Consider the following 13700-nt stretch of genomic DNA (forward strand, 5'->3'; position numbering starts at 1 on the left):
ATACTGTATAATATACTATACAATATACTGTATATATACTGTATAATATACTGTATAATAGACTGTATAATTATACTGTATAATAGACTGTATAATATACTGTATAATATACTGTATATATACTGTATATATACTGTATAATATAGTGTACAATATACTGTATATATACTGTAAAATATACTGTATAATATACTGTATATATACTATATAATATACTGTATAATATAGTGTATAATATAGTGTAGAATATACTGTATAATATACTGTATAATATACTGTATATATACTGTATAATATACTGTATAATATACTGTATAATATACTGTACAATATACTGTATATATACTGTATAATATACTGTATAATATACTGTACAATATACTGTATATATACTGTATAATATACTGTATAATAGACTGTATAATTATAGTGTATAATATAGTGTATAATTTACTGTATAATATACTGTATAATAGACTGTATAATTATACTGTATAATATACTGTATAATATACTGTACAATATACTGTATATATACTGTATAATATACTGTATAATATACTGTATATATACTGTATATATATTGTATATACACTGTATAATATACTGTATAATATGCTGTATAATATACTGTATATATACTGTATATACACTGTATAATATACTGTATAATATACTGTATAATATACTGTATATATACTGTATATATACTGTATAATATACTGTATAATATACTGTATATATACTGTATATATACTGTATAATATACTGTATAATATACTGTATAATATACTGTATAATATACTGTATAATATACTGTATAATATACTGTATAACATACTGTATAATATACTGTAATATACTGTATAATATACTGTATATATACTGTATAATATACTGTATATATACTGTATAATATACTGTATATATACTGTATATATACTGTGTATATACTGTATAATATACTGTATAATATACTGTATAATATACTGTATAATATACTGTATAATATACTGTATATATACTGTATGTATATACTGTATATATATTGTATATATACCGTATAATATACTGTATAATATACTGTATAATATACTGTATAATATACTGTATAATATACTGTATAATATACTGTAATATACTGTATAATATACTGTATAATATACTGTATATATACTGTAAAATATACTGTATATATACTGTATAATATACTGTATATATACTGTATATATACTGTATAATATACTGTATATATACTGTATATATACTGTATAATATACTGTATAATATGCTGTATAATATACTGTATATATACTGTATATACACTGTATAATATACTGTATAATATACTGTATAATATACTGTATATATACTGTATATATACTGTATAATATACTGTATAATATACTGTATAATATACTGTATAATATACTGTATAATATACTGTATAATATACTGTATAACATACTGTATAATATACTGTAATATACTGTATAATATACTGTATATATACTGTATAATATACTGTATATATACTGTATAATATACTGTACATATACTGTATATATACTGTGTATATACTGTATAATATACTGTATAATATACTGTATAATATACTGTATAATATACTGTATATATACTGTATGTATATACTGTATATATATTGTATATATACCGTATAATATACTGTATAATATACTGTATAATATACTGTATAATATACTGTATAATATACTGTATAATATACTGTAATATACTGTATAATATACTGTATAATATACTGTATATATACTGTAAAATATACTGTATATATACTGTATAATATACTGTATATATACTGTATATAAACTGTATATATACTGTATAATATACTGTATAATATACTGTATAATATACTGTATAATATACTGTATAATATACTGTATATATAATTTATATATACTGTATAATATACTGTATATTATACTGTATAATATACTGTATAATATACTGTATAATATACTGTATATATACTGTATATATACTGTATAATATACTGTATAATATACTGTATAATATACTGTATAATATACTGTATATATACTTTATATATACTGTATAATACACTGTATATATACTGTATAATATACTGTATAATATACTGTATATATATACTATATAATATACTGTATAATATACTGTATAATATACTGTATAATATACTGTATATATACTGTATATATACTGTATAATATACTGTATAATATACTGTATAATATACTGCATAATATACTGTATAATATAGTGTATAATATACTGTATAATATACTGTATATATATATATATATATATATATATATATATATATATATATATATATATATATACTGTATAATATACTGTATAATATACTGTATATATACTGTATGTATATACTGTATATATATTGTATATATACCGTATAATATACTGTATAATATACTGTATAATATACTGTATAATATACTGTATAATATACTGTATAATATACTGTAATATACTGTATAATATACTGTATAATATACTGTATATATACTGTAAAATATACTGTATATATACTGTATAATATACTGTATATATACTGTATATAAACTGTATATATACTGTATAATATACTGTATAATATACTGTATAATATACTGTATAATATACTGTATAATATACTGTATATATAATTTATATATACTGTATAATATACTGTATATTATACTGTATAATATACTGTATAATATACTGTATAATATACTGTATATATACTGTATATATACTGTATAATATACTGTATAATATACTGTATAATATACTGTATAATATACTGTATATATACTTTATATATACTGTATAATACACTGTATATATACTGTATAATATACTGTATAATATACTGTATATATATACTATATAATATACTGTATAATATACTGTATAATATACTGTATAATATACTGTATATATACTGTATATATACTGTATAATATACTGTATAATATACTGTATAATATACTGCATAATATACTGTATAATATAGTGTATAATATACTGTATAATATACTGTATATATATATATATATATATATATATATATATATATATATATATATATATATATATACTGTATAATATACTGTATAATATACTGTATATATACTGTATAATATACTGTATAATATACTGCATAATATACTGTATAACATAGTGTATAATATAGTGTATAATATACTGTATAATATACTGTATATATACTGCATAATATACTGTATATATACTGTATATATACTGTATAATATACTTTATATATACTGTATAATATAGTGTATAATATACTGTATAATATACTGTATAATATAGTGTTTAATATAGTGTATAATATACTGTATATATATATACTGTATAATATACTGTAGATATACTGTATAATATACTGTATATATACTGTATATATACTGTATATATACTGTATAATATACTTTATATATACTGTATAATATACTGTATAATATACTGCATAATATACTGTATAATATACTGTATAATATAGTGTATAATATACTGTATATATATATATATATATACTGTATAATATACTGTAGATATACTGTATAATATACTGTATATATACTGTATAATATACTGTATAATATACTGTATAAAATAGTGTATAATATACTGTATATATATATATATATACTGTATAATATACTGTATATATACTGTATATATACTGTATAATATACTGTATAATATACTGCATAATATAGTGTATAATATAGTGTATAATATACTGTATATATACTGTATATATACTGTATATATACTGTATAATATACTGTATATATACTGCATAATATACTGTATAATATAGTGTATAATATAGTGTATAATATACTGTATAATATACTGTATAATATACTGTATATATACTGTATGATATACTGTATATATACTGTATAATATAGTGTATAATATACTGTATAATATACTGTATAATATAGTGTATAATATACTGTATAATATACTGTATATATATACTGTATATATACTGTATAATGTACTGTATAATATACTGCATAATATACTGTATAATATAGTGTATAATATACTGTATAATATACTGTACAATATACTGTATATATACTGTATAATATACTGTATAATATACTGTACAATATACTGTATATATACTGTATAATATACTGTATAATATACTGTATATATACTATATAATATACTGTATAATGTAGTGTATAATATAGTGTATAATATACTTTATAATATACTGTATATATACTGTATAATATACTGTATAATATACTGTATATATACTGTATATATACTGTATAATATACTGTATATATACTGTATAATATACTGTATAATATACTGTATATATACTATATAATATACTGTATAATATAGTGAATAATATAGTGTATAATATACTGTATAATATACTGTATATATACTGTATAATATACTGTATAATATACTGTATATATACTGTATATATACTGTATAATATACTGTATAATATACTGTATAATATACTGTATAATATACTGTATATATACTGTATAATATACTGTATAATATAGTGTATAATATACTGTATAATATACTGTATATATACTGTATATATACTGTATAATGTACTGTATAATATACTGCATAATATACTGTATAATATAGTGTATAATATAGTGTATAATATACTGTATAATATACTGTATATATACTGTATAATATACTGTATATATACTGTATAATATACTGTATAATATAGTGTATAATATAGTGTATATATATACTGTATAATATACTGTATATATACTGTATATATACTGTATAATATAGTGTATAATATACTGCATAATATACTGTATAATATAGTGTATAATATAGTGTATAATATACTGTATAATATACTGTATATATATACTGCATAATATACTGTATAATATAGTGTATAATATAGTGTATAATATACTGTATAATATACTGTACATATACTGTATAATATACTGTATAATATACTGTATAATATAGTGTATAATATACTGTATATATATACTGTATAATATACTGTATATATACTGTATATATACTGTATAATATACTGTATAATATACTGCATAATATACTGTATAATATAGTGTATAATATAGTGTATAATATACTGTATAATATACTGTATATGTACTGCATAATATACTGTATAATATAGTGTATAATATAGTGTATAATATACTGTATAATATACTGTATATATACTGTATATATATACTGTATAATATACTGTATAATATACTGTATATATACTGTATAATATACTGTATATATACTGTATAACATACTGTATAATAAACTGTCTAATATACTGTATATACACCCACAGATACCCACACACCCACACGTGCATGCACATATATGATATGATGATATATCGGTTATTGTAGAGCTTTCATACACAGCATAACGAAATAACATGAATTCACACAATGTTTCAATCCAAGGTCCTTCTTCAGCTGAGTATATTAATTTTGAAAATATCTTTTGGAAATTTGTGCTAAGTATAAATCTATAAAACTCTACAATTACAATAACATAATTACTGAAAACAGCAATCAGCCTGTACAAGTGTGTGTAGGTTTGTTAATTATTATTAAAAAATCAATCAATCAATTAATTAATTATATAAACATACCAAAATGCTTTCAACGCACGAGCAATCGTCACATCGTAAGAGTATGGCCTCAGAAACCCATTACTCGTATCCAGTTCACTGGAAAGTCGATTCGTGCCGTTCGCACTACTTGCAGTAGACAACGATCCCAAAACGGGGACCCCTTTGAAACAAGCATTGCAGTTACTGATCGAAGAGCGCACGCACGTTCCACACTTCCGTCATTTAGAATACAACAAGAATCTAGAGCTGTAACGCGACTATCGAATATGAAATAACGCATGTTATAATGTGTATAAATGTTAAATTGATATTAAACAATTGTTTAATATCTTGGTTGTCAAGTACACGCAATCTCTAGCTACAATACAAAAGGATAGGGCGACTGAAGTTCATGAAGCCTTTTCGTCGCCGTTTGCTCACTTAAACGAATCGTTCTTAGACTCATCTGTAGTCGGACACAGAAACGATTTTTAAGGTAGGTCCTATCATGAAACGTGGTCGTGGGGAGGAGAAATTTGAGACTTGTGTACACACACACACACACACACACACACACACACACACACACACACACACACACACACACACACACACACACACACACACACACACACACACACACACACACACAAGAGCTCGATGGAGAGCCATATAGGACCACGCCCCATTCTGTTTTGCGACCCGGATTAGAAGCTTCACTACGCTTCCGCAACTGTGTGTATTGGTACGGTCCGCATAACGCAACAACGGCATTGAACAGGTTTCGCCTGCTTCATAATTCCACTGCCAAATTACATCTACATACGTAAACATTCAGTCATTGCGGATACAGCGTTCGATTTTTCTGCTAGCGATTTTTCCTCAGAAGCGAAGGATACAATCAATTGGAAAACAAATTTCTGAATTTCCTGTTATCGATCGACTTGCTGCGGTGACCGGAGGCTTGTACATGAAAGGTAAGTATCCGTTTCATTTTACTTACGCCGCATTTCTCTATATTCTCCGCACCTATTCCAGTTGAAGTTGTGGACCTCTCTAGACAGGGTTTCTTAACCTTAACTCTAACTCTAAACCTAACCCTATAGTCTAGCGTAGCCAGACTTTCTGTCGCCGTCTCACTTCCGGCGAGAAATGGGACTTGTTGTTCTGCCGCTCACCCAACAGCATTTCGGTTATCCATGTCAGTCTAACAGCTAGGTGAGGTGGTGCATCCTCAACCTCTGACATATGATGACATGCATGTGCACGGATGTATACCTGAATTATTAGTTATTGTGGATGCAGCGAGGAGAACTCCCACGATTTTGTATGTAAGGTTCAGATGAAAGGTATCAGTGTGAGCGATCCATCTATCAATGATTTACAGCGCTCACCCTTCTCTGATTTCCAGTAGAAACCTGTTAAGTAGGGGGCGTAACTGTGTAGGGCGACGCCATTTTAAATTATGACGTTATGAGTTCATGATGCGTAAAGTACGGTGTATAACGCTAATATACGTGGGAGCTGCCAGATGTAGACTTGGACATGACTGACATTGAACCTTACCGTTTTGAGCCTGAGCGTAGAGTAGTTGATGATTCTTCGAGTACGGAAGATGCAGATAGTACGGAAAATCTAGACGGCGATAACGGAAGAGAATCAACTGAAGATGGAGAGAGAGTGGGCAACACGGAGTGGTGTAGCTGTGGAACGTGTGGTATCATGCCTACCGGTAAAGAATGCCTTTGTTGCCAAGAAATAGACGAACTAGACTGGATGTTGCATGGTTTACGTTGCATCACTCAGCACGAAGATTTTGCTTCTGTGTGCCTAAATGGAGGGGTGCTGCGCACAGCGGTGGTGGCAATGGTTGACGTGAGACAGAATTCTATCACGGAGCCACTAACGTGCAGGTTAGTACTGTGGTAGAGCGTACTGATCGAAGTCGTTTGTGTAATGTAAATACTTGACATTCCAGGTTGCTGAAGTTGACATCTTACCGGCAGTTTACATACTGGGTACACAGGAAAATGGGCAGGGAAGTGAGAAGAGTGATACTATCATGTGTTGTGACTTCTATCAGAGGGCACTTTCCTGAAGAAACTGGGGAATATATTGGATTTCAAGAAAGTTGTGATGGGCCACCGTGGCCAGTGTAAAGTTTCAGCTAGCTAGTATCAGAATCTGCTTTTGCAGTTTTCTATAACCGTTTCTTTTGGTGGTCTAGGGCATGTTGCAATATTAGAGGGTATAGAGGCTTGTGGTGGATAAGCTTTCTTAGTCTTCAGTGACTTGTGGGTGGTGCTTCTTCTTTCAAGAACTGCAGCTAGCATATCATTAAGGGGTGGTCCCTGTCTGCTCCGCATCAAAACACCGAATTTCGAGTTCTTCCAGATGAGCTAAAAATGTGTCTAAAACTAGGCCTAGCTATTCGATAATGTTTACCTCGAAGAATTTCATGCAATCTTGATGCTGCGCAAAGTTACAGAAGGATTAGAACGAGGTCTTGTGTCGCTAGTGTCGCCGTAACAGCTTGCAGTAGATCTCGTTTTTCTCCGCCATTATGCGCGATACGGGAACGCGGATGCACTCTACGTAATAGACACGTGATGCAACTCTATGTATAGGATTCTAATGACGTTGGTTGGATATAATTCAAATTATTATATCTTGCGCGACCATGCGCTGTTGCATTATACGGGTAGTTGAGGCGTGGTCATAGCAACTAAATGTTGCACCGGTCAGCAGACGCATAACAACCAATCAGCACGTCAGAAAGTAATTAATGCACCAATCAGCACGTCGGACAGTATACTTTGAGGGAAAGTGTCATGTTCGTTTCCGGTTTCGTAAACGAGTCGTGTATTGGAGATGCCTCGTCCTCGTGTCAGTGTAGCCTCGCAAGCCAGGCTCTTCCGCGCAGTCGCTGAGCTAACCGCACTTGAATCACACGAGGAGGAGGAGCTTTTACCGGAATTGCTCCAGCGCGAGAAGAGCCTGGTCGCTTTCGAGAACGTCATAGTGACGTGGGACCCCCGATCGGATTTCATAGCTTGATAAAGCTAATCCTATTAGGTAAGCATGTAGGTATGAAAGTTGAGAACATGCGACATCGCTTCACGCACTTGCTTGTTTTGCACGAAGTACGTAGTTGACATCATCGTTCGCTTCTAGTACGTATGCAGACAGCTCAGCCATGTAATATTCTGCAGTGTCACGACTCCTTTTCAGCATTCAGTTTCGCCAACAGCACACCGCCGAATCTAGATCTGCAGCGCGGTAGTTTGAGAAATGAACTCATTGTACGCGGTTAGAGTATATATGTAGCAGTCAGAAACCGTGCATTGAAACAAGTCGTACGTGTACACGTGCAACTACGAGTCAACTCTACACTTCCTGAACATGGTAGGTCCACTGCACTGCTGTTTTCCCATGCCTAGATGTTTCCAGTTCACCGTGAGGAGGTCAATATCGTACAAAAGTGTTGCTTGCTGAGTGGAAAGTACCGTCACATAGACTGTGTTAGCAATACACGCGGAGAGGTCAATTGCAACAAGCTCTAGGCCACTGTTTTCATGAACCGTTGAGTGAAACTGGGCCGGCAGTTCTCACACCATTTCCCCCACAGGCTATAGATGTCAGAGTAGACGCGCAGGAGTGGTGAATAGTTCTACGTCTGTTTCAATTCGAGCAAACCTGCAGATGAGTTCAGTAGAAAGAAACGTTGCTGGAGAGTGTAGGTTCAGCGGACCAGTCCCATGTAGGCCATTCCTACGCTCATTATTCACCAGCACTTCGTCCATCAACGGCTTCACTGGATTTCGTGTTCACGCGCTCTCCGCGGAGGGCTACCTCTCTGCTTCGTGTATCAGCGCAATTACATAAACGAGCTCTTTAGGAAATCGAATTAGCTTTATCAAGCTATGAAATCCGATCGGGGGTCCCACGTCACTATGACGTTCTCGAAAGCGACCAGGCTCTTCTCGCGCTGGAGCAATTCCGGTAAAAGCTCCTCCTCCTCGTGTGATTCACGTGCGGTTAACGACTGCGCGGAAGAGCCTGGCTTGCGAGGCTAGTGTCAGTGGAAGAAGACCAACGAGGCGGCTACTCCCGCTGTGACGGATATAGTAGAATGCGTGAACGTGGCGTATGTACGTAATGCCGCAGCAATGTCCACCCGCTGAGGTTGTGCGTCATTGTGGTGTGAATGTGCGAACGGGCGTAACTTTCCATTTTTCCAAGCGAATTGGCCGTGGTGGCAACAGTACATTCGAGATCAACGGGAGAATGGTTTGATTCAAATGGCAGGCAAGTAGGAAGCGTCATTTTCTGAGAGAAGGCGTGTCAGAAGTTCCGGTTTAGACAGCGTAAACGTTTATAACTGCGTGACGACTTCGTTATTAGCTATGAAATTAGACATGCACTTTCTTGATACTATAGTGCGTATTTGTACTAGCAGATTTTGTAATCAAACGTCGGTGTGCGCAGCAGTCACCCGAAAAGGGTGCGCGAACTCCTAGAAAAAATTCTTATAAATCGTATTGCAAAGTAATCAAGATAAGCTCTAGTACGTTGTTGTAGTTTAGTTTCGCTTATGTTGTGTTGAAGTATGAAGGGTGTAGAGCGTGTAGGTTCGAAGAAGAATGATTTGAAAAGTGCGCGCTTCGAGAGCCGTTTACATGGTCCACGCCTTTGGTCAGCTTTGTAAGTACCCGTATCTCAATCGCAACGACGCAAACTACATATCGTTTCGTTTTCTTGACTGAACGTATCTTCGTTATCGGTCAACTGTATTTAGAATCATGTTCTAAAAAAGTGGCAGACCAGCCTATCAGAGCGCACTTTCCTGAAGAAACTGGGAATACATTGGATTTCAAGAAAGTTGTGATGGGCCACCGTGGCCAGTGTAAAGTTTTTAGCTAGCTAGTATCAGAATCTGCTTTTGCAGTTTCTATAACCGTTTCCTTTGGTGGTCTAGGGCATGTTGCAATATTAGGGAGTATGGAGGCTTGTGGTGGATAAGCTTTCTTAGTCTTCAGTGACTTGTGGGTGGTGCTCCTTCTTTCAAGAACTGCAGCTAGCATATCATTAAGGTATCCATAGGACTTTGGCTCCATTATGGGTTTTGCAATCCATTGCTTTTTGGCTTTAGGAAAGACAACTTTGTACCTCTTTTGTTCATGGGCTGTTGTAGCTTGGCTTCTGTCGACATTATTGTTGTGATCCAGAGCTGCCAGTTGGGTTCGAGCAATCATTCTTTTGTAGCCAAAGAGCAGCCTTTTGGAACAGTACTTTAGCAAAAGGGAGTGGTACACTTCAAATATTCAAGTATGACAAAATTGATTAAGTTTGCCAATATCTTTTAATAATTTTTTGTCAAGGACAACTGACTTCAATGTTTCATGAGGAGGAGAACCCTTTTTTAACCACTCCTTGCCTTGTCTCTCTTCCTCAGAAAGTTGCTGGTGGGCACATTCTAGAAAGTGGTTTGCACTGGCCCAAGTGTGTACATCAGAAATGTGATGAAGAATAGACATCCATTTCTCTTTCAGGATTTCTCTGTTACCATGGCAAGATGAAGCACACCACCACAAATGATTGCAAATTGATGGTATCCGTGGAAGGAGGCTCTGACAAGCTTTTTGCTTTCCCTGTTTGGCGAGCTTCTTAGAAACCCCTTTAGAGACATGCCATATGTCGTACTGATGTTCAACTGAAGGATAGTGTTTCTGCATAAAGCTAGTGAATTGTGGATGTCTGTCTGTAGCTAATTGATGTATGAAAAGACCTTCATTCAACAAATATTGAAGTGACCTTTCAAGTCCTGTCTTTTCCATAGCAACAGAGTTGGCAACTTCATCCACCTGAACCAACTGAAAGTCAAGTATCTTGTCTGTGTTTTGGTCTATAATAGTGTATGTTCCATATTTAGCTGAAAACCCTGGACTATCGCATCTTCCATCCCCAATAATCGAAAGTGGTCCAATTACAAACTTCAAAATTTCATGTTGATGTTTCTTCCAGGCATCATTTGTATTATAACTGGAAAAACATACTCATCCTGTATTCTGTAGTATGTTGATTCTGACAAAAACTGTAGTTTTAGAATTTCTGCAAAGTGAGAAATTTTACTGTAAGTTTCTCCAGAAAACAAAATTGCTGCAGAGACCATCAGGTTGCCAGCAGGCATTCCTGCAATGGATGGTTGTGATCTCCATTGCCTTTCATGTTCTTTGGAACAGATGATGTTCACTGTTAAAAGTGTACCTGTGCAGAATTGAGTGTGGCTAACGACAGGTGAGCCACAGACTGGACAAAACTGAAACAGTTCTTGAAGGCAGTCATTAAAAACAATAAATTTTGAAACATAAGTAGAATTGGTCCTTTCTGTTGAAAGAGTTGAGTCGCCAGGCTCAGAATCAATGACATCAAAGAGGCTTTGATTAGAATCACTAGTATGAACACTGAACGATGGATCAAAGTCCCTGTCTAGGGCAGTCTCTACTTTTTCTGATGCTTCACTTTTTTGACTAGCTGGAAGAACTTCTTGGCTATCATCCGTGATTGCAAGCTGACTTCGACTGACACCAAATTTGACTTCCATTATATCTGCTGTTACTGCCCTGACTGGTGATGACGTGTGTATGCAGTAAGAATGGTCATCAAAGTTTCCCAGTATGTCATCCACGTCATACTGTGTTCCTACCTCCCGAGTAGACTTTGGAACATCAGCACAAAAAATATTTTCTTGAGGTGCTTCTTCTTCATTATCTTCCTTGGACTTTTTGCTAGATGCACCCAAGAGAATCTCTTCAACCGCCTAGCACATGGTCATTTACTGCTTTAGTCTATTTACTAAATTTAAAGTGTTGGAGTGGATTATGCTCTACCAAAATGGAATAGTACTTGGTTTGCATGCTACGTAAGCACAATGTGTAACAGTATACAGGAATGTTTGCATGTTCAATTAAAATTTAACGTTACTACTGTAGTTTGTAATGTGGCTCTGGCTTTTTACAATAACAGAGTGTTGTCTTCAGATCTAGATTCTTTGTGTAGGTATACACACACACACACACACACACACACACACACACACACACACACACACACACACACACACACACACACACACACACACACACACACACACACACACACACACTTTCTGTCTACATCTTGTGGACATATAGGCGTAATGCTACAATACGTTACGTGTTGGTGCACTACATGTTTAGTAAGGCGAGGCGTGGCCTTACAGTTCTTTGTGCTCGCTTCCTGCCATTGATACGTGGTGGATTTTGCTTCGTGAAAGAAAAGATTGTAGACAACGCGTCTGGCTTGAGACGTCTCACGGTCTTTGTTCCGAGTAGCTCAGCTTTTAGGTCACGTTCGAAACATTCTGGAGTAAAGTGCTCAGAACAAACACGGCTGTGCTTGGATACGGGTGGGTCTTTCAAATGCAACTTGACAAGCCATTGCTTCAAAAGATCTGGCTTCTTGAGCGGTAGAGTAAAGAAACTCACCTCTCACGTGATGTCGATGTCTCTGTTACAGCAGCCGAAGGCTATACAGTGTACCATTTGCACGTGTACTGAGGTAACTCTTCCTATACTGCAAGTGAAGCAATGAACTCATGACGTCCTCATTTAAAATGGCGGCGCACTACAGTTACGCCCCCTACTTTACAGGCTTGTACTGGCAATCAGAGAAGGGTGAGCGCTGTAAATCATTGATAGATGGATCACTCACACTGATACCTTTCATCTGAACCTTACATACAAAATCGTGGGAGTTCTCCTTTAATTCCATTATCCGGCCTTTGCCGTAGACAGGTTAGTAGTACGGATAATCGAGTGTCCGGATAATCAAAAGTTCTAATAGAAAGAAGTCGTTGCAACTGCAGTAATACAGACAAGAAGAGACAAGAAGTACCAGTTTGTTTTTTCGAATATTTTTAAAAGGCTCGATCCCGGGCCAGCTCCATGCATGTTCGCCTTTTCTGGCTTAGGCTTCTTCA

The 13700-nt window shown here is 33.2% G+C and overlaps 2 protein-coding genes across 8 annotated transcripts in view; one reads left to right on the forward strand and one right to left on the reverse strand.

Annotated features, from left to right (window-relative positions):
* The window catches only part of LOC134197129 (uncharacterized), an 18788-nt gene extending 12850 nt beyond the window's left edge, over positions 1 to 5938 (reverse strand). For all 7 annotated transcript variants that reach the window (XM_062666394.1, XM_062666391.1, XM_062666390.1 and 4 more), the window contains exon 1: positions 5720 to 5938. The gene's annotated coding sequence lies outside the window, so the exon portion shown is untranslated. The remainder of the gene's footprint in view (positions 1 to 5719) is intronic.
* Positions 5939 to 7225: 1287 nt separating this feature from the next.
* Positions 7226 to 7876, forward strand: LOC134197757 (uncharacterized). Its single transcript, XM_062667108.1, has 2 exons — positions 7226 to 7593; positions 7659 to 7876. Exons 1-2 carry the CDS (start codon positions 7226 to 7228, stop codon positions 7837 to 7839), a joined length of 549 nt encoding a protein of 182 aa, XP_062523092.1. The 3' UTR covers positions 7840 to 7876.
* Positions 7877 to 13700: the final 5824 nt, after the last annotated feature.

The sequence above is a fragment of the Corticium candelabrum genome, chromosome 22, assembly GCF_963422355.1.
Source record: "Corticium candelabrum chromosome 22, ooCorCand1.1, whole genome shotgun sequence".
Taxonomy (NCBI): domain Eukaryota; kingdom Metazoa; phylum Porifera; class Homoscleromorpha; order Homosclerophorida; family Plakinidae; genus Corticium; species Corticium candelabrum.